This window comes from Mustelus asterias, chromosome 26, assembly GCF_964213995.1.
Source record: "Mustelus asterias chromosome 26, sMusAst1.hap1.1, whole genome shotgun sequence".
Taxonomy (NCBI): domain Eukaryota; kingdom Metazoa; phylum Chordata; class Chondrichthyes; order Carcharhiniformes; family Triakidae; genus Mustelus; species Mustelus asterias.
In genome coordinates, this window is record NC_135826.1 from 21,412,793 (window position 1) to 21,434,449 (window position 21,657).

General features: G+C 48.0%; 1 protein-coding gene across 2 annotated transcripts in view; it reads right to left on the minus strand.

Moving 5' to 3' along the window:
• LOC144479507 (transducin-like enhancer protein 1) overlaps positions 1-21,657 on the minus strand; it is a 230,071-nt gene that overhangs the window by 37,076 nt on the left and 171,338 nt on the right. For both annotated transcript variants that reach the window (XM_078198239.1, XM_078198240.1), the window contains 7 exons: positions 18,339-18,392; positions 14,609-14,782; positions 14,004-14,133; positions 10,991-11,166; positions 9,898-9,974; positions 7,488-7,737; positions 967-1,214 (listed from right to left, as the gene is read on the minus strand). In XM_078198239.1, the coding sequence (XP_078054365.1) occupies positions 967-1,214; positions 7,488-7,737; positions 9,898-9,974; positions 10,991-11,166; positions 14,004-14,133; positions 14,609-14,782; positions 18,339-18,392 (1,109 nt within the window). The remainder of the gene's footprint in view (positions 1-966; positions 1,215-7,487; positions 7,738-9,897; positions 9,975-10,990; positions 11,167-14,003; positions 14,134-14,608; positions 14,783-18,338; positions 18,393-21,657) is intronic.

Here is a 21,657-nt window from a genome sequence, read left to right on the forward strand (position 1 = left end):
TCACCTCCTATGACACTAAAGGTCAATTTAGCATGACCAATCAGCCTAACCCGCACATCTTTGGACTGTGGGAGGAAACCGGAGCACCCGGAGGAAACCCACGCAGACACGGGGAGAAGGTTACCAACTCCACACAGACAGTGACCCAAGCCAGGAATCGAACCCGGGTCCCTGGCACTGTGAGGCAGCAGTGCTAACCACTGTACCACCGTGCCACCCTCTGCTCTCGCTGGCAGCGGTGGCTGGACGTGAATGGCCAGAGAATTCCGGGCCCTTACTCTATCCAAATGGTGCAGGCAAGTCATATGTTCAGACGAACGGGGGGATCTCATAGAGACTTATAAAATTCTAACAGGACTAGACAGGGTAGATGCGGGGAGGATATTCCCAATGGTGGGGGAGTCCAGAACCAGGGGTCACAGTCTAAGGATTCAGGGTAGACCATTTAGGACGGAGGTGAGGAAACATTTCTTCACCCAAAGAGTGGTGAGCCCTGGAACTGATTACTAGGAAGTAGTTGATGCCAAAACATTGAATGTATTCAAGAGGAGGCTGGATATAGCACTTGGGGCAAATGGGATCAAAGGTTACGGGGAGAAAGCAGGATTAGGCTACTGAGTCGGATGATCAGCCATGATCATAATGAATGGCGAAGCAGGCACGAAGGGCCGAATGGCCTCTTCCTGCTCCTATCCTCTATGTTTCTATGTTAGCATCTTTTGGGTTATGCTATTGCATGAGTGGATGAGAGGCAGCGAGAGTCCAGTTAACACACAAGCGTCAGGGAGGAAGAAAGGGTGACTACAGGGGAACAAGTTCTGGAGACAGAAAGTGTAGCATTTAAACAGAGAAAACCCAGAGTATAAAATGATCAACGAGCTAAGCCAGTGTTCACAACCATTACAAATCAAACCGTTCCTTTCTCTCTCCACCATCACCTACACCAGATCTTCAAAACCAACTCACCTGATGAGTGTCTCATTGTGCAAATCCCAGACAAAAATGCTTCCATCGCTGCAGCAGGAGAAACAGACCTTGGCATCTGGGCTAATGGCCAGTGCATAGCAAGCGGGAGCTGATGAGGTCAACTCCGCTTTTATTCGTGGGCTTGGAGCTGCGAGATCCCAGATGGAAATGGTGTTGGCTTCTCCACCTACAATCAGACTACGTCCATCAGGGAAGAGTTTACAGGTGCGGATATAATTTTCTCTGTTCTGGAGAGAGAGAGAAAGGGAATATATTCAAATGTTAATTATCTTTGAGAAGGCACAGTAATACATTTCATCACTAAAAGCTACTGGTCACAGATTCTTACACATGCCTCACTCTTACAGAACGCTTCAATCAAACATAGTTTGGAATAGTACATTCAGCTAGTACATTCGGTCAAAGTAACGAATGCCACAATGAGATACTAAAGGGGGAACTACTGGCTTCTCTCAGTGGTAACACATTGAACCTTTGACTCAGAAGGTAACGGGTTCAAGACCAACCCCTGAGACTTCATCCACTAATTCTAGACTGACAACTCCCAAGGATGGGACTGTGGGCATTCTGTATCGTAAGAAGTCTCACAACACCAGGTTAAAGTCCAACAGGTTTATTTGTGGCACCAGCTTTCGGAGCACTGCTCCTTCATCAGGTGAGTGGAAGTTGTGTTCACAAACAGGGCATATATAGACACAAACTCAATTTACAAGGTAATGGTTGGAATGCGAGTCTTTACAGGTAATCAAGTCTTAAAGGTGCAGACAATGTGAGTGGAGAGAGGGTTAAGCACAGGTTAAAGAGATGTGTATTGTCTCCAGCCAGGACAGTTAGTGAGATTTTGCAAGCCCAGGCAAGTCGTGGGGGTTACAGATAGTGTGACATGACCCAAGATCCCGGTTGAGGCCGTTCTCACGTGTGCGGAACTTGGCTATCAGTTTCTGCTCAGCAATTCTGCGCTGTCGTGTGTCGTGAAGGCCGCCTTGGAGAATGCTTACCCGAAGATCAGAGGCTGAATGCCCGTGACTGCTGAAGTGTTCCCCAACAGGAAGGGAACACTCCTGCCTGGTGATTGTCGAGCGGTGTTCATTCATCCGTTGTCATAGCGTCTGCATGGTCTCTCCAATGTACCATGTCCCGGGACATCCTTTCCTGCAGCGTATCACGACCTCAACCAGGATCTTGGGTTCATGTCACACTAGCTTTGACTCGGTTTCATGAATGGGCATTTTTTCCACTGTCAACTGTGTAGAGTGAGATTTTTAGAAGCTCATTTCATCTCCACATGCTCCTAAGCTCTGCCTATGAGGGAGACATGGTGAGTTGGTATGGAAGGTATGAGGAGCCTTGGGGTACTGTAACAGTATACAGATCCCAGCTTCTGGGCTTTTTTAATTTTGGTATCTGAACAGGTACAAGATGTTAAATTGGTGCGGGATTTTACACTAGCTCTCCTTTGAAATTTGTGGTAGTTTTTTGGAGGGTAATTAGTAAATGTGTAGGGAGTTTTAGTTCAGTCGGGCAGCACGATCAGTGCAGGTTTGGAGGGCCGAAGGGCCTGTTCCCTGTGCTGTAATTTTCTTTGTGAACAGGGCTGGTACTTTGAGGGCTTTGAGTAAGAAGTCTTATGGACCATCTTGTCATGTTGTCCTGCCTTGCTGGATTCCTTCAAAGTGCGATCACCTTCTTATTCATTTAACTCGTGGTGTGTGGCAATAGATATAGCATGAGCTTAACTGCTATGAGAACATAGAGCATAAGAACTAGGAGCAGGAGTAGGCCATCTGGTCCCTTGAGCCTGCTCCGCCATTCAATAAGATCATGGCTGATCTTTTCGTGGACTCAGCTCCACTTACCCGCCCACTCACCATAGCCCTTAATTCCTTTACTGTTCAAAAATCTTTCTTTACCTTAAAAACATTTAATGAGGTAGCCTCAACTGCTTCACTGGGCAGGGAATTCCACTGATTCACAACCCTTTGGGTGAAGAAGTTCCTCCTCAAATCAGTCCTAAATCCGCTCCCCCTTACTTTAAGGCTATGCCCCCTAGTTCTGGTTTCACCCGCCAGTGGAAACAACCTCTCTGCTTCTATCTTATCTATTCCCTTCATAATTTGAAATGTTTCGATAGGATTTCCCCTCTTTCTTCTAAATTACAATGAGTATAGTCCCGGTCTACTCAGTCTCTCCTCATAAGCCAACCCTCTCAACTCCGGAATCAATAGGTGGAATGCCACACTAATGTCCTTTGGAAAAGATGCCCTGAAATGCCAAATACAGAAGGTTTCTTCATACAGCTGCCATGTGCCCATTGTTCTAGCTGTCAACTGAGGGGTGGGGGTATAGGTTGGGGGCTTGTGGGCTGAGTGTTACATTACTTGCCTGTGACAGTCTTGCATTTATATAGCACCTTTAAATGTAGCAAAGGGTTTTCAAAAGGAGTGTTATTGAACAAAATTTGACATCAATATTTGATGGTAGGATAGCTTTAAGAAGCATCTCAGAAGGATCAATCCATATTAGGTTTACTTTATTTAGTTTCCCCTCTCCAAGCCTGGACAAGGACCGAGAAACCTGAAAGGTTCATTCTGAAACTTTAATAAAAATGGAAAGAATACTTTAAATTTGACCTCCTAACCAGATTTTGGCACTTCCCCCATTCTCCTGGCTCCAAATCACCAGGTCAAAGTTTGTACAGGCACAGTGGTTGGTACTGCTGCCTCACACTGCCAGGGACCTGGGTTTGATTCCGACCTCGTGTGTGGAACTTGCGCATTCTCCCAGTGTCTGCTTGGGTTACCTCTGGATGCTGCGGTTTCCACTCCTCCCATAGTGCAAAGATGTGCAAGTTGGATGGGTAAGCTACGTTAAATGCGTGGGGTAACAGGGATTGGGGGAGGGGGGGGTGGGCCTAGGCAAGGAGAGCCGGTGCAGACTCGATGGGCCAAATGGCCTCCTTCTGCACCGCAGGGATTCTATGGGATCCAAAGCAGCCACCAATAATGATTCCTGTGAAAGTGTGACTGATTGTTAGCTGATTTCACTGTTGGTTAGCTCTGTGCCACTAGCTCAGCAGAAAAGCCTCAGACGTAGGCCAGAATGATAGAAATTGACCTTCACAAATCAGTTCATTATCCAGTCCTCCTTCAAGACTGCAGTGCTGATGAAATCGAATAGCAGAGCATTAAAATCCAGCTAGCCTAGCTCAAAGTGACACATTTGGGAGGGATCATTTGCCAAAATGGTAAATATCTAAATAAACTGAACTGTGGAGCCAAGATCTGCTACTCTGATACTTAAGTGATTAACAACCTGGGCCGGCTGCCAAAATCCAATGGCATTTATTAGGTGCTGTACTAGCTCCTGATAGCTTTCGGGGATAGGTGCAGAGAACTAAGAGGAATCAGGCACTTAATAACAATGCAATAAAACATGACAAGATATTTAAGTTCAAGCAGTTAGAATCAAACAACCCAATTATATCGGTCTTCGCTCCTCTGCCACCTGCAACAGGTCTTCAGCCCATTGCCAGAAACTCTTCCAGTTGCGTACAGAGCCATTATTGAGATAAGAGATTTTAGCTTCCTGCCCACCACTCAGGCCAGTCCCTCCCCCTCCTGATTCTGTTAGTAAGTGTAATGGGGGGGGGGGGGGAGGGTGTGGTAAGTGTAATGGGGGGGGGGGGGGTGGTGGTGGTGGTGGCACAGTGGTTAGCACTGCTGTCTCACTGCTGCCTCACTGTTCTTATGTTCTCACAGCACCAGGGGACCCGGGTTCAATTCCGACCTCAGGGTGACTGTCTGCGAGGAGTTTGCACGTTCTCCCCGTGTCTGCGTGGGTTTCCTCCGGGTGCTCCAGTTTCCTCCCACAGTCAATAGATGTGCGGGTTAGGTTAATTGGCCATGCTAAATTAACCCCATCACAGAGTAAATACGCGGGGTTACGGGGATGGGGCCTGGGTGGGATTGTTGTCAGGGCAGGCTCGATGAGCCAAATGGCCTCGTTCTGCACTGTAGGGATTCGATGACCATTCTTTGGGCACCCTGGCTCAGCTATCATTGCGTGCATGTGATCTTTGACACCGTCAGCCATGGGCTGCCAGCGAAGTCCAATCCCATCACCAGTTGGCATCCACATCGAGCAGGACCTGCAGAATGATGGTCGGGAGCAGGAGCCCTCTCCCCAGAGCGGCAATACTGAGAGCGACTTGAGGTCCTCGATTTCAAGACAGACTGGTCACCAAACCCTTGGTTTACAGGTTCAGCTACTATTTTTTTATTCTTTCATGGGATGTGGTTGTCACTGGTTGGGCCAGAATTTGTTGCCCATCCCTAATTGCCCATTTCAGAGGTCATTTAAGAGTAAACCACATTGCTGTGGGTCTGGAGTCACATGTAGGCCAGAACAGGTAAGGACGGCCGATTTCCTTCCCCAAAGGACATTAGTGAACCAGTTGGGTTTTTATGACAATCGACAATGGTTTCATGGTCATCACTTGGACTTTTAGTTCCAGGTTTTTTATTGGATTCAAATGTTACCATCTACCATGGTGGGATTCGAACCCGGGTCCCCAGTAATTTACCCTGGGTCTCTGGATTACCAGTCTAGCGACAATACCACTGCACCACTGCCTCCCCTGCTGCTTCAACAGGGATTGCATGTGTTGCAAAGCAGGAGACACACATGGTTGGCATGCATTTGCTATTTCCTCTGCACTGGGCACTGACTCACACTGGGGTACAGGGATCAACTTTCCAGTATCTTGCCCAAGTGGCTACCCTCATATGATTTAAGGCATTTAATGCAAGTCGACAAGTCAGCAACATTGGTGTTGAAAGGTGGGCAGGTTGCGGTTAATATTATTTTCACCAAATCCCACATGCGGATTTTCTAGTCAGTGATGAGGTGTGGGAACAAAGGAGTGGGAACAAAGAACAGTACAGCACAGGAACAGGCCCTTCGTCCCTCCAAACCTGTGCCGATCACGTTGTCCTATCTAGACCAACCGCTTTTATTCCTCTATTCCCCCTCTGTTCTTGTGCCTATCCAGATAAATCTTAAATGTGGCTAACGTATCTGCCTCAACCACCTCACTTGGCAGCGCATTCCAGGCTCCCACTCTCTGTGTAAAAACTCCCCCTGTACATCTCCACTAAACCTTTCCTCCCTTATCTTGAACTTGTGCCCCCTTGAACTTGTCATTTCTGCCCTGGGAAAAAGCTTCCAACTGTTCACCCAATCTATACCCCTCAATTTTATAAGCTTGGCTGATTTTTTTTATTCCTGGCACTGCTTGAATGATGTGCTGGAGAGGATTGATCGACATCGGTGATACAAGCGAGGGTCAGAATATGGGAGGACGGCAAAGGGTGAAGACAGGCCTCCAACTTTGGAACACACAGGCATTCACATCAAGGAGTGAAGGTGGCTCCACTAATTAAACAGCGGATTTATCCGGTGCAAGGAACCCTTCTTAAAAATCACCGAACTTATGGCTAATCTGCCAATTGTCTTCATTTCCAACTGGGTGCGTTCCAACCCCCACCACCACCACAAGCTTTAGTGAAAGAGCAGAATGGAGGAAAATGAAGGACTACCACTTTAACCCAGGCAAGCAATCGTAGAATCCATACAGTGCAAAAGAGGCCATTTGGCCCATTGAGTCTGCACCATCTCTCTGACAGAGTGTTACCCCAGCTGATAGAGGTGGGTTGCCTCACATCCTTTACAAAGTACCTGGATGAGTTCTTGGCATGTCACAACGTTCAAGAATATGGGCCAAGTGCTGGTAGATGGGAGTTCAGGTGTTTCTCGTGTGACTCAATGGGCCGGAGGGTCTCTTCTGCACTGTCTGATTCTATGGTTCTAGGTCCTCTCCCCCACCTTATCCCCGCACCCCCACACATTTCTCACGGTTAATCCATCCAACTATCTTGGGACGCCAAGGGGCAATTTGGCATGGCCAAGTCGCCTAACCTGCACATCTCTGGACTGTGAGAGGAAACGTGGGAAACAAGGGGAGCACATGCAAACTCCACACAGACAGTCACCCAGGCTGGGATCGAACCTGGGTCCCTGGCGCTATGAGGCAGCAGTGCTAACCACTGTGCCACCATGCCGCTAGTGGAATTCATTACTGCCAAGTGCCTGGACTTGCCCCTAGCAACAGTAAGCAGCGTACAAATCACCAGTCAGCTTAGATGACAGTGCTTCGAACTGAGTACAACCTCTTCACAGGGCTGCCAAGTTCACTGTGCAAGGCCAAGCCTGGGCTGTGTGGAGTCTGCAAGCTGCCATGGAGCAGGAATGCACTATAAACAAGCTTTGGGAGCTCTACTGGGATATCCTGTGTAAATAACCTGAATAAACCTGCCCTGCGTGAGTAATGTTTATATGCATAAGGACACTGTTTTATCCCCGCACTTTGCCTCCGCTCCCAGACAGTGTGTGACCCTTCGCAAGCTTTAAAAAGAAAAAGATAAATAAGGACAGTGTTTTACCAGACAATCCAGCTGTGAGACCGGGCTCCTGTTTCCTGGCTGACTGATATCCCACACTTTCACGCAGCCTTTCCCCCCAGTGTACACGTGCTTTGTGAAGTTACTGACGGCTACAGCGCACACCACTTCTCCGTGGGGGAGGTTGTTGATCTGTCGAGCATGCCGTGGGATGCCTGGGCCTGTGAGAGCATCAGTGGGGAAAGCAACAGGCTGCATCTGTCTGTCTGCTCCGACGTGGAATGAGTAGGCACTGTTCAGAGGATAAGAGGCAAAAGAAAAACGTTACACGACTCTTCAACTACAGGAAAAGGTCATTCACATTCAACCCAGCGAGCTTTCTGATCAAAACTTTGACAGAGGGTCATCTGGACTCGAAATGTCAGCTGTTTTAACATACACATTCCGGGACACTAAGGGGCAATTTAGTATGGCCAATCAACCCAACACGCGTATCTTTGGATTGTGGGAGGAAATCGGAGCACCCGGAGGAAACCCACGCAGACACAGGGAGAACGTGCAAACTCCACACAGACAGTGACCCAAGCCAGGAATCGAACCCAGGTCCCTGGAGCTGTGAGGCAGCAGTGCTAACCACTGTGCCACCCTCTCTCTCCTTACAGATGTTGCCAGACCGATTTTCCAGCATTTTCTCTTTTGGAGCTTTCTGATCAAGCTGGACTCTACCTGCCCACTTTCACATGATTTCTCGCAAGACCAATTCCTTTATTTTTTTCATGGGATGTGGGCATCGCCAGAAAAGCCACATTTATTGCCAATCCTTAATTGTCATTGAACTGGGTGGCTGGCAAGATCGTTTCAGAGGGCAGTTACGAGTCAACCACATTGTTCTGGGTCTGGAGTCAGGTGTAGGCCAGACCAGATAAGGATGGCGTGGCGGGAATGTCGCTAGACGGGCAATCCAGAGACCCAGGCTAATGCTCTGGAGACGTGCGTTCAAATCCCACCACAGCAGCTAGTGGAATGAGTTCAGTTAATAGATCTGGAATTGAAAGCTGAGCTCAGTAATGGCAACCATGAAACCACCATCAATTGTTCAAACCTGTCTGGGTCACTAATACCCTTTAGGGAAGGAAATCTGCCGTCCTTACCTGCTCTGGTCTACATTTGACTCCATACTTGCAGCGATGTGGCCAACTTTTAAAAATGTCCTAGCAAGGTCTATTCTAGAGCAATTACAAATGCTGGTCTTGCCAGCAATGCTCCATGAAGATTTCCTTCTCTAAAGGACATTAGTGAACCAGAGTTTTTAAACAACAATTTATGATAGTTGCCATGGTCACTAATACGGAGATCAGCTTTATATTCCAGAGTGTACGAATTGAGTGTAACTTGCACCAGCCTTTGATTAACTAGTTCAGTGACATCAGTGGCAGTGAGAATTTAACATGGCCAATGCACCTAACCAGCACGTCTTTTGGACTGTGGGAAGAAACTGGAGCACCCGGAGGAAACCCACGCAGAGAATGTGCAGGCTCCGCCCAGACAGTGACTCAACTCAGGAATCGAACCCAGGTTCCTGGCACTGTGAGGCAGCAGTGCTGACCACCGTGCCACCCTATTATCTTCCATTGCCACTTGTCTGCCCATCCGCTGCTGAAACTATCACCATCACCTCCAGAACAGATTATTCCAGTTACAGGCTGGCCTCCATCCACCAAGCTCTTTAGACTCACAGCAATGTGGTTGATTTTTAATTGCCTTCTACAATGGAGGGCAGAGCAAGATCTCAGTTCAAGGGCAATTATGGGTGAGTAAGAAACGCTGGCATTGCCAGTGACATCCACACCCCATGAAAGAATAAATCAATAATCCTGCATTGTCTCACTCTTCCATTTACCCCTTAACAGTATTAGCTTCCAACTCTCCAAACTTGCCTCCCATTCCTCAACATCTCCAATTGAAAATACCTTGTTCCTCCCCATCCCTGAAACTTTTCTCTGGCAACTCTGGCTTCACACTACCATCAATGGCCGTGACTTCAATATCTAGCTCATAAACTGTGAAATGTCCCACCTACACCCCTCTCGCTCCCTCTTCTTCATCGCCACACAACAATGTCACTGTTGTTCAAACGCCAGACTCTTAACCGGGTATCTCAAAGTCCAAAGATTAGGCTATGCAGGTTAGGTTGATTGGCCATGCTAAATTGCCCTTTGGTTAGGGGGACTAGCAAGGGTAAATACTTAGGGTTACGGGGTTAGGGTCTGGGTGGGATGCTCTATTGAAGAGCCAGTGCAGACTCGATGATCCAAATGGCCGCCTCCTGCACTGTAGGGATTCTACGTCACACATTCCTCTCTTTACGCAAAAGCAAGTTCAATTCAAGTTCAAAAGGCCCATTTTAGGTAAAAAGTACCTACAAGGCTGCTTCCATTGTTGTGGTACTTACGGTTTTCCTGCAGTTGCGGCCGAAAGGCTCCCGGGGAGTCCAGGGCCTCGTTTGTGAGAGTGAGGCTCAAACCCAGCCTAGGAACATCAAAAAATGGTGTTAAGATCAAGAGAATAAAATAGGTGAGAGCAAAGGTTTTCTTCAGAAAATAAATTATTGCAATTCTGCTTTGTGTGTGACCAAGAACCTCAGGACTGATTGGCAATGATTATGTGGAGGTCAAAGTCTTACCTCTTTCTCCATTGTCCAATAAAACCACTTCTAGATAAGTAATCCTTTCACACTAATCTTCCTCTCCCCTTCCCTCCTATTGGGCTTGATTATTCCAATGCTCTCCTGACCAGCCTCCCATCCTGCACTTCAAGCTCAGCCAATACTCATTCTAAGATCTTAATTTGCATCAAGTCCTGTTCACTCACCATCCTTACACTTGCTGCTCTGCATTGGCAACCAGCCTTCCAAAGCCTCGACTTAAGAACAATCTCATCCTTGTCTTCAACTTCCTCCATGGTCCTCATCGCTGTAACCTTCTCCGGCCCTACAACCCCCGAGATCTTCGCCCTCCTCCAATTCTAGCCTCTTGCCCATCCCGATTTTAATTGTCCCACCATTGCCTTGGGCTGCCTGGATCCCAGGCTCTGGAATTTCTTCCCTAAACTTCTCCAGCCACTTCACTCTCTCCTCAAAACCTACCTCTTTGAACAAGGCTTTGACCATTATCAGAATATCTCCTAAAGGTGCCTCGGTAATAAATCTTAAATGATAATCACTCCAGTAAAGCGACTTGGGAGATTTTCCAAGGCCAGGTGTTACATTAAGTTGTTCTTATGTTAACTGATGCTTCCTATTGTCTTTTAAGTACAGCTCATCCCGGATTGTGATTGGAGGTCACCTCAAGTTTCCTTAAATATCGAGTTTAGCCGAAGACCCAACTTGCAAAATGCTCGGCAACTACAACCTCACCCGTGCTCAAATTCGAACACAAGACACTCAGCCGTCGGCAAGACCAAAGGATCCTGCTGGCGGGAACAGCCGGAAGATCCCACCCCGTATCTTTTAAGGACTGCTTGGACAACACAAACTCAGAGCTTACCACAGATGAGCGTCCAAACGTAGAGGCCGAGGCTCCGCCATTGAGTTGAGGGGAAGCGAAGTGCAAACCCGCGTAGGCATTGGCACCAGCTATTCCCCCGTTGACTGCAGTGTGGACCATGCCAAACGGGACCGGGAAAGCACCCTGTACAGATAGGGGTGTTTTTAAGCCTAAAGCTAAAAGGAGAAAGCATAAAATTAGTATACGTGTGGCTACTTCAACCAAGTGCACTATTTGTGCTATTCTTTGATTAAGTTTAAGTTTTTAAGTTTATTTATTATCGTCACAAGTACTCTTACACTAGTACATTAACACTACAATGAAATTACTGTGAAAATCCCCTAGTCGCCACACTCTGGCACCTGTTTGGGTACTCTGAGGGAGAATTTAGCACGGCCAATGCACCTAACCAGCAAGTCTTTCGGACTGTGGGACGAAACCAGAGCACCCGGAGGAAACCCACACAGACACAGGGAGAACATAAGAACATAAGAAATAGGAGCAGCAGTAGGCCATCTAGCCCCTTGAGCCAGCCCCGCCATTCAATAAGATCATGGCTGATCTGATAGTGGTTTAGTTCCACTTACCCGCCCGCTCCCCATAACCCTTAATTCCCTTATTGATCAGAAATCTATCTACCTGTGACTTAAACATATTTAACGAGGTAGCCTCCACTGCTTCAATGGGCAGAGAATTCCAGAGATTCACTACCCTCCGAGAGAAGAAGTTCCTCCTCAACTCTGTCCCAAACTGACTCCCCACTTATTTTGAGGCTGTGTCCTCTAGTTCTTGTTTCCTTTCTAAGTGGAAAGAAACTCTCTGCCTCTATCCTGTCTAGCCCCTTCATTATCTTATATGTCTCTATAAGATCTGCCCTCAGCCTTCTAAACTCCAACGAGTACAGGCCCAATCTACTCAATCTCTCCTCATAAGCCAACCCCCTCATCTCTGGTATCAACCTGGTGAACCTTCTCTGTACTCCCTCCAAGGCCAATACATCCTTCCGCAAATAAGGGGACCAAAATTGCACACAGTACTCTAGTTGCGGCCTCACCAGTACCTTGTACAATTGCAGCAAGACCTCCCTGCTTTTATATTCTATCCCCCTCGCGATAAAGGCCAACATTCCATTTGCCTTCTTGATCACCTGCAAACTGAGGTTTTGCGATTCATGCACAAGGACCCCCAGGTCCCTCTGCACAGTAGCATGTTGTAATTTTTCACATTTAAATAATAGTCCCTTTTACTATTATTCCTTCCAAAGTGCAGACTCCGCAGAGTCAGTGACCCAAGCCAGGAATCGAACCCGGGTCCCTGGCGCTGTGGGGCAGCAGTGCCAACCACTGTGCCACTGTGTTGTCCATTTGATTTGAGTTGGAACATTATAACTCAACAGCAATTACAAGAGTGTCCTTTATGATGCATTATCAGATGATAAAAAAATAACAATTATCTGTTCCCTACAAATCTAGTTCAGTTTGATTGTTAATCTTTAAGAATACAAGCCATAAGAACAGGACTGGGTCATATGGTCCCTCGGAGTCCCTCATTATGAAAACATTTGGCCCTTAATCGACTCTGCTTTCACACCCGAACCCCAATTCCCTGAGAGCTGTTTGAAAAGAAAGGCAGTCTCCCCCCTGCCCCGCCCAACAATGAGTAAAGATATGCAGCAGAGGGAAAGAACTCCACAATGCAGAAATAATATTTATACCAATTCTATGTTCTTAAACAGCAGGAGAATGCAACTAATCGGGGATCTCTTTGACAAAACCAGCACAGGAAAGGCAGGCTGAATGTTTCTATAAATACAGGAATTAGGAGGACCTGTTTAAATGACACTGAGTATCTTGGGAGAGGAAGAACTTCCTCTTCACATGTAGATTATAGAATCCCTACACTGCAGAAGGAGGCCATTAGTCCTGCACTGACAATTCCACCCAGGCCCCATCCCCATAACATATTTACCCTGCTAATCCCCTTGACACTAAGTAGCAACTTAGCATGGCCAATCAACCTAACCCGCACACCTTTGGAGTGTGGGAGGAAACCGGAGCACCCGGAGGAAACCCACGCAGACACGGGGAGAACATGCAAACTCCACACGGACTGTGACCCAAGACGGGAATCAAACCCAAGTCCCTGGCGCTGTGAGGCAGCAATGCTAACAACTGTGCCACTGTGTCACAGGTCCTCTGGACAGCTTGGTAGAACTACCAGGTAGGACATTTTGGATTCACTTGACTAAGCTCCGGATTCGAGCTTGCTGGAAAGGAGTAATCATTGGGCAAAGGGGACAATTGGTACCAAATAAAGAGCCAAGTTCAATGTTCCACACTAGGGACCAACTGGCCATACAAAAGTAGAGGTCCCTTTAAGATGTGCAATCTTAGTGGGACCATGCTGTTTCATGAACAAGCTTTGCACAGAGGTATTAGAGGAAATTAATGAGATGAAGGTCATCACGAATTGGCCAAAAAGTTTATTTTTAAAGTTTATTTTATTTATTAGTGCCACAAGGCTTACATCAACACTGCAATGAAGTTACTGTGAAAATCCCCCAGTCGCCACACTCCGGTGCCTGTTCGGGTACGCTGAGCGAGAATTTAGCACGGCCAATGCACCCTAACCAGTATGTCTTTTGGACTGTGGGAGGAAACCGGAGCACCCCGGAGGAAACCCATGCAGACACGGGGAGAATGTGCAGAATCCGCACAGACAGTGACTCAAGCTGGTAATCGAACTCGGGTCCCTGGCTCTGTGAGCCAGCAGTGCTAACCACTGTGCTGCCCCAAAATAAAAGGGGCAAAGATCTGGAGGCAGGGTGCTTAACCTGCAATTCTCTCGACAGGAACAGAACAGGCCCTTAAAACACAATTGGAACTTCCGTTAAATATAGAGCCTTCGCTAAAAATGTAACAGTGGGTATTATTTGGCCTCCAGTCGCACCAGCGAATTCACACTGAGGAGAACAATAAATAACGGAAAATTCAGATCAGAAAGGCCACATTACCTAAAGGATCGGTGGTCGCTTTGCTTGAAGCAGGGCAGAGCTGTGACGTGCCACTGGGCCCCGGCGTTGCGGAGTCACTCCTCGATGCTGGTATATTCGACTTCAGACCAGGCGTACTGGTTTTCTCATTCTGCCATCAGGAGCATAAGAACACAAGAACTAGTATCATGAGAGAGGAAGAACTTCCCCTCATTAATATTAATTAATTATTAGTATTATTTAATTACATTAATTTACATCAATATTAGTTTGAGCCTTTTTAAACGGAGGCTTGTATCTATTTTACACCTTGGCACATCCTGAAATGCTCCCTCCACACCAGGGCCTTTCATAATAGGTTTAATTTCAGCAGTATTCAGGGAGAATGTGCTTCGTATGCTGCTCCCCAGTGCTCTTGCTGTTAAAGCGGGCCTCGCTTTAGACTGGACAATCCAGCGGGTTCCGGGGGGGGCCGCAGCAGAGTGGAAGGGGTGGGGGAGATTAACAGTGGAGCACAGGCTTGGGAGAGGGGGAGGGCACAGCAGTGGAGCGAAGGGGAGGGGGGGTGGAGGAGCAACCCAGAGCATGTGACAAGTGAAGAGACAGATAAGGGAAGAGATACTCACCGCGGCTGGGTCTTTACTCTTTAGCGGAGGCGGCGGAGGGGGTGGGGGAGGAGTGCTACTCGTGGAAACCAAGGAGGTGGGACTATTCAGTTGGTTCTTTCTCCTCACATGCAGTTTGTCTAATCCATTTTCGTGCGCTGCTTGGGAAGGACTGCTGTAAGGCGATGACGGTTCCTGCAACAGGCAACACTGTGTTGTTAGTCCACAGCTAGAGGCAAGGAAACCCGACTATAAAACATTCTCCCAGCCCCCTGATGCACCATCAATCGAGCAAAGACTAGTTTGTATGCAAGATCAAATAGGCTTTTATTAGCAAAAGACTTGGAGCACACCCATGCCGATGAACTGGTCCAGACTGAGGCAGGGGGGTGGGGAGCAGTCGCCTTTATACCTGGACATGGGGGGGAGGAGTCTCGGGTAGGGCCAGCAGGGATGTATACAGGTAATAAGCTAACAGTGGTTTACCACACCCCCAGTCTGTACTGACAGGTATGGTCATAGCCAGGCTGGTGGTATCACCGCGTCTGGCCTTTGGTGAGGGGTAGTGGGGAAAACAATGGGGTAAAAGGAGAAAGAGAGACAGACAGACATAAAAGCTGGAATTCTACCGCCCCGCCCAGCACAGGAATCAGAGTGGGCGAGGGCTGGACAATGGGAAGAGCCACTGACCTCAGGCAGGATCTTCCAGTCTCGGGTTGAGCAAGGCCGTAAAATCCAACCAACAGGCCGGAATTTTACCGGCACGCCCACCCCGATTCCAGAGGCAGGTGAGACTCGGAGAACGGCATTCTCCGTCGGCCTTGGGCAGGACCGTATGAACCTCGGGCAGACATGCCGGTAAAATTCCGCCCAAAATGTCTCCTGAAATCACCCCCCCCCCCCCCGCCCCTCCCCCGGTGAAATGATAATTCAGAGTAAGGAGAGGACATTGCTGTTCTGTGACACTCTCTCCTCGAATAGTCTGTTGCCACTCATCATCAACGTTCACACCATTTTGTTTTTGAAGGGTCACAGAGGTGCGTGGAAGCAAATATGTCCAAAACATGTCCGTGCCTTCCAAGAGGGCAGGACAACAAAATGGAGAAACGCTCTCAGTTTTGACCATAACCTTGACTTCCCAGGATGCACAGCTAATGGGTGGCCACGCACCTGGGTCACAGTTGAGACTTGCCGTTTAGCAGCAAGACGGCCAAGTGGGAGAGAGGATAGAAATAAATAAAGGAGTTTTGCGATGGGGGTTGCCTGTGGTTACATACACCTGATGGGTGCTGGGGGATTGGTGGGGTGGGGGGGGGGGGGGGGGTAACTGGTGGTGAGTGGGATTCAGCTCCTTTGGGATTCCTGGGATAAGATCCCAATGTTTGACTGCACCAAGGGCTGCTGGAGTTGAAAAGCACCGTCTTGTGCCCAGCCCCAGATTGCAATCCCAGCCCAGACTTGTTATAAAGAACAAAGAACAAAGAACAGTACAGCACAGGAAACAGGCCCTTTGGCCCTCCAAGCCTGTGCCGCTCCTTGGTCCAACTAGACCAATCGTTTGTATCCCTCCATTCCCAGGCTGCTCATGTGACTATCCAGGTAAGTCTTAAACGATGTCAGCGTGCCTGCCTCCACCACCCTACTTGGCAGCGCATTCCAGGCCCCCACCACCCTCTGTGTAAAAAACGTTCCTCTGATGTCTGAGTTATACTTCGTCCCTCTCAGCTTGAGCCTGTGACCCCTCGTGATCGTCACCTCCGACCTGGGAAAAAGCTTCCCACTGTTCACCCTATCTATACCCTTCATAATCTTGTATACCTCTATTAGATCTCCCCTCATTCTCCGTCTTTCCAAGGAGAACAACCCCAGTCTACCCAATCTCTCCTCATAGCTAAGACCCTCCATACCAGGCAACATCCTGGTAAACCTTCTCTGCACTCTCTCCAATGCCTCCACGTCCTTCTGGTAGTGCGGCGACCAGAACTGGACGCAGTACTCCAAATGTGGCCTAACCAGCGTTCTATACAGCTGCATCATCAGACTCCAGCTTTTATACTCTATACCCCGTCCTACAAAGGCAAGCATACCATATGCCTTCTTCACCACCTTCTCCACCTGTGTTGCCACCTTCAAGGATTTGTGGACTTGCACACCTAGGTCCCTCTGTGTTTCTATACTCATGATGACTCTGCCATTTATTGTATAACTCCTCCCTACATTATTTCTTCCAAAATGCATCACTTCGCATTTATCCGGATTAAACTCCATCTGCCGCCTCTCCGCCCAATTTTCCAGCCTATCTATATCCTGCTGTATTGCCCGACAATGCTCTTTGCTATCCGCAATTCCAGCCATCTTCGTGTCATCCGCAAACTTGCTGATTACACCAGTTACACCTTCTTCCAAATCATTTATATATATCACAAATAGCAGAGGTCCCAGTACAGAGCCCTGCGGAACACCACTGGTCACAGACCTCCAGCCGGAAGAAGACCCTTCGACCACTACCCTCTGTCTCCTATGGCCAAGCCAGTTCTCCACCCATCTAGCCACTTCTCCTTGTATCCCATGAGCCTTAACCTTCTTAACCAACCTGCCATGTGGGACTTTGTCAAATGCCTTACTGAAATCCATATAGACGACATCCACGACCCTTCCTTCATCAACCGTTTTTGTCACTTCCTCAAAAAACTCCACCAAATTTGTAAGGCACGACCTCCCTCTTACAAAACCATGCTGTCTGTCACTAATGAGATTGTTTCGTTCTAAATGCACATACATCCTGTCTCTAAGAATCCTCTCCAACAACTTCCCTACCACAGACGTCAAGCTCACCGACCTATAATTTCCTGGGTTATCCCTGCTACCCTTCTTAAACAACGGGACCACATTCGCTATCCTCCAATCCTCAGGGACCTCACCCGTGTCCAAAGAAGCGACAAAGATTTCCGTCAGAGTCCCAGCAATTTCACCTCTAGTCTCCCTGAGCAGTCGAGGATAGATGCCATCAGGCCCTGGGGCTTTGTCAGTTTTAATGTTATGAACCACTTCAGCCTACACCAACTCACTCTCGGCCGAAAGCTACTTTTCAGCCTTCCACACACATGGGTTTTTTAAAATCTTTGATGTCAACAATTGTCAGCAAAGATTAGTATGAAGGCCATATAGAACTGAAACTATTTTTGGGATAACAATGAGCCAAAAAATAATGAGTCAGGGTGACAGTGGGCTAGGAAAGGAGGCTGGGACGACAGCATTTTTGGGACAGGCCAGGCCTAGTTTGGGCAGTAAGTAGGGCACCATATCACACTGCAGTGGGGGAGGCAAGAAGTTGGCTGCACAAGAGAAGCGTCCTTGGATCCCAACTTGACAGCCCAGATTAGGCTTTAATAAACACGCTTCCCACAGGAATGAGGCAACATGAAAAAGAAATGTGGAAGAACGTCAAAGCTTTTTCATTTATCCTGTAAATTGTTCCTTAACTTGTATTAATAGTTGGCAGACTGAGGGGGGAAAACTGCAGTCAAAATAAATTAAGGGAAGTATTTTAATGATTTGAGTTTGTTTTTATTGGTAGATTTTTCTTCATTGCTCACAGTTGAGATTTCTGACTCGTTGCCATTTTATGAACACACAACTCGAGTCACTCAAAGGACAACTCCAGTACTTGACGGCACTTAAATATTCACATGAAAGCAAAGATAAAACTGCAACCAAGCTTTTAAAACGTTAAAACCTGGTCTTAACTGACCTCGTTGGAAACATCAACGACAAGATTATCATCACTCTTGTCTTCATCGCTGTCCTGATTTAAAAAAGAGAAAGAAAATGTTTTAAACTTCCTGGACCGTGTGCTTCGTTGACGTCCCTGCCATACTTCCATCATGGAGCGATTGACTAACATTCGTCCAATACAAAACAGGTCAACAGTTGACCTCAAGTCATCAGCAGCAGTGCAGTGGTTATATTCAATTCAAGTTGGTAAATAAACAAGCACCGTGGGCAAAGGCACAGTGGTTAGCAATGCTGCCTCACAGAGCCAGGGATCTGGGTTCAATCCCGGCTGGGATCGAGAGAGTGGGACGCTCTTTTGGAGAGTTGACTCAGACTCAATGGGCCGGATAGCCTCTTCTGCACTGTAGGGATTCTATGGAAGACCCCTGGCTTGCTGCCTCTGTGTCACACGCAAGGAGTGCACTCCTATTTTTGGTCATCATGCATGCAATGACTGATGGTTCAAAATTCACATTATGGGCCTCTCGAGAAGGCGGCCCACACTCAACTGTGATGGCTCCCATTGTCAGTGAGCCTACTGTGCACAGCCTCTGTTCAGGCAAGCATGGCCAATCAGTAGATGCTGGTGTTACTTGTAGAATTGTGGTCATGTACGGAATAAACATTTACAAATGAGGAGAGATAGGAATGGGGGGAGAGACTTGTTATGTAAGTATGGAGGCTCGAACTATTAGGGCGGTCGTCTGAACTGATGGAAATAATGTTTAAAGTTTATTTACTAGTGTCACAAGTAGGCTTACATTAACACTGCAATGTAGTTACTGTGAAAGTCCCCCAGTCGCCACACTCTGGCGCCTGTTCAAGTACACAGAGAGAATTTAGCATGGTCAATGCACCTAACCTTTTGGACTGTGGGAGGAACCCGGAGCTCCCGAGGAAACCCACGCAGACACGGGGAGAACGTGCAGACTCCACACAGGCAGTGACCCAAGCTGGGAATCAAACCCATGTCCCTGGCGCTATGAGGCAGCAGTGCTAACCACTGTGCCATAATGGCCGGAGTTCCGGAATTCCCCAGTCTCTCCCACTCAAGTCAATGGATCTTTGAATGGTTCACCACATTTGCCATGCGACCAGAAAATCCTGGCCTATGTAGCCATACAATAACAACCAACCATACAGAATAACCACTGTCCGGGCTGCACAGTGGCAAGCACTGTTGCCTCTCAGTGCCAGGGACCTGCGTTCGATTCCTGGCTTGGGTCACTATCTGTGTGGAGTCTGCACGTTCTCCCTGTGTCTGCGTGGGTTTCCTCCGGGTGCTCTGGTTTCCTCCCACAGTCCAAAGTTAGGTTGATTGGCCATGCTAAATTGCCCCTGACTGTCAGGGGGAATGGCTAGGGTAAATGCAGAGGGTTATGGGGATAGGGCCTGGGTGGGATTGTGGTCGGTACAGTCTCGATGGGCTGAATGGCCTCCTTCTGCACTGTCGGATTCCATGTCCATGTCAAATCGATGCAACCCAAGCAATCATTAATGCAGCACAAGCAGAAGTGAATACATGGGAGACACAATTAAAAGAATGAAAGGAGAAGCAGCAGAAAATCATCAGTTGAGTTTCCAATCTCTCCCACGCCAATTTGACTATAATTGGCGTCTAACACGGCCTCCTTAAATGACACAACTTGCAACAACTTCAGTAATCCTAGACCGAATGGCCATTCTCCATGCATATCACTCCTCTCTAGTGAACTCTTATTGTTCCACAACCCCCAACAGCTTACCATAGGGTTGCCCATGGAGACACCAGGCCAGCAAACATCACCTGGTTCATTGTGAGGGGGCACCACAGGTGTGCCCGATTCAAATCGGGCACACACGGTGGGGGCGGCACAGACTCACTGGATAACAGAATCCCCAGGATGATTTTCTTTCCCCATTCCTTAGGCATGGGGCCACAGATCAGCTTCAGATATCAAGAAGAAGGGAGGCAATGGTGTATTCTTATTATCGCGAGACTATTAATCCAGAAACTTAGCTAATGTTCTGGGGACGCGGGTTCGAATCCCGCCACAGCAGACGGTGGAATTTGAATTCAATAAAAACATCTGGAATTAAGAATCTACTGATGACCATGAAACCATTGTCAATTGTGGGAAAAACCCGTCTAGTTCATCTCGCCCTTTAGGGAAGGAAATCTGCCGTCCTTACCCGGTCTGGCCTACATGTGACCCTAGAGCCACAGCAATGTGTTGACTCTCAACTTCCCTCAGGCAAGGGATGGGCAATAAATGCTGGCCAGCCAGTGACACCCATGTCCCACAAATGAATAAAAAAAATATTTAAAAAGACCGGCAGCAGTAACACTCTGTGCAGCACAACTCCCGCACGGTGGCTCAGTGGTTAGCACTGCTGCCTCACAGCACCAGGGACCCGGGTTCAGTTCCCGGCTTGGGTCACTGTCTGTGCAGAGTCTGCACGTTCGCCCCGTGTCTGCGTGGGTTTCCTCCGGGTGCTCCGGTTTCCTCCCACAGTTCAAAAGACGTGCTGGTTAGGGTGCATCGGCCGTGCTAAATTCTCCCTCAGTGTACCCGAACAGACGCTGGAGTGTGGCGACTCGGGGATTTTCACAGTAACTTCATTGCAGTGTTAATGTAAGCCTTGTGACACTAATAAATAAACTTTAAAAAACTTTACCCCTCACTTTAAGCAACCAGGACAAAATGACAGCATCCAAATCAAACCCTCAGTCACTCCAACATGAACATGCACTCCTTCACTGTACTGCTTTTCACAGGACGTGGGCCTCACTGGCGAGGTCAGCATTTTTATTGCCCACCCCAAATTGCTCTCGAGAAGGTGGTGGTGAGCCGCCTTCTTGAACCACTGCCATCCCTGTGGTGTAGGTACACCCCAGAGCTGTTAGAGAAGGGGTTCCAGGATTTTGACCCAACAACAGTGAAGGAGTGGTCAATAGTCAGGATGGTGTGTTGGTTGGAGGGGAACTTGGCGGTGTTCCCATGTATCTTCTGCCCTGGTCCTTCTGTATGGTGGAGGTTGCAGGTTTGGAAGGTGCTGCTCAGACGTCCCTTGGTGCGTTGCTGCCATATTTCAATGGCTGTCAAGCAGTTTGGGATGTTCAGTGATCATGAAAAACACTGTATAAATCCAAGTCTTTCCTTCTTAATCCTATTCACAGAAGTGCACTCCCTGTTGCGCCAGTGTTAATTTCTTTTGCACATCAGCACACTTCAAGCAGCCTGACTAATTATATCATAGAATCCCTACAGTGCAGAAAGAGGCCATTCGGCCCCTCGCGTCTGCACCGACCACAA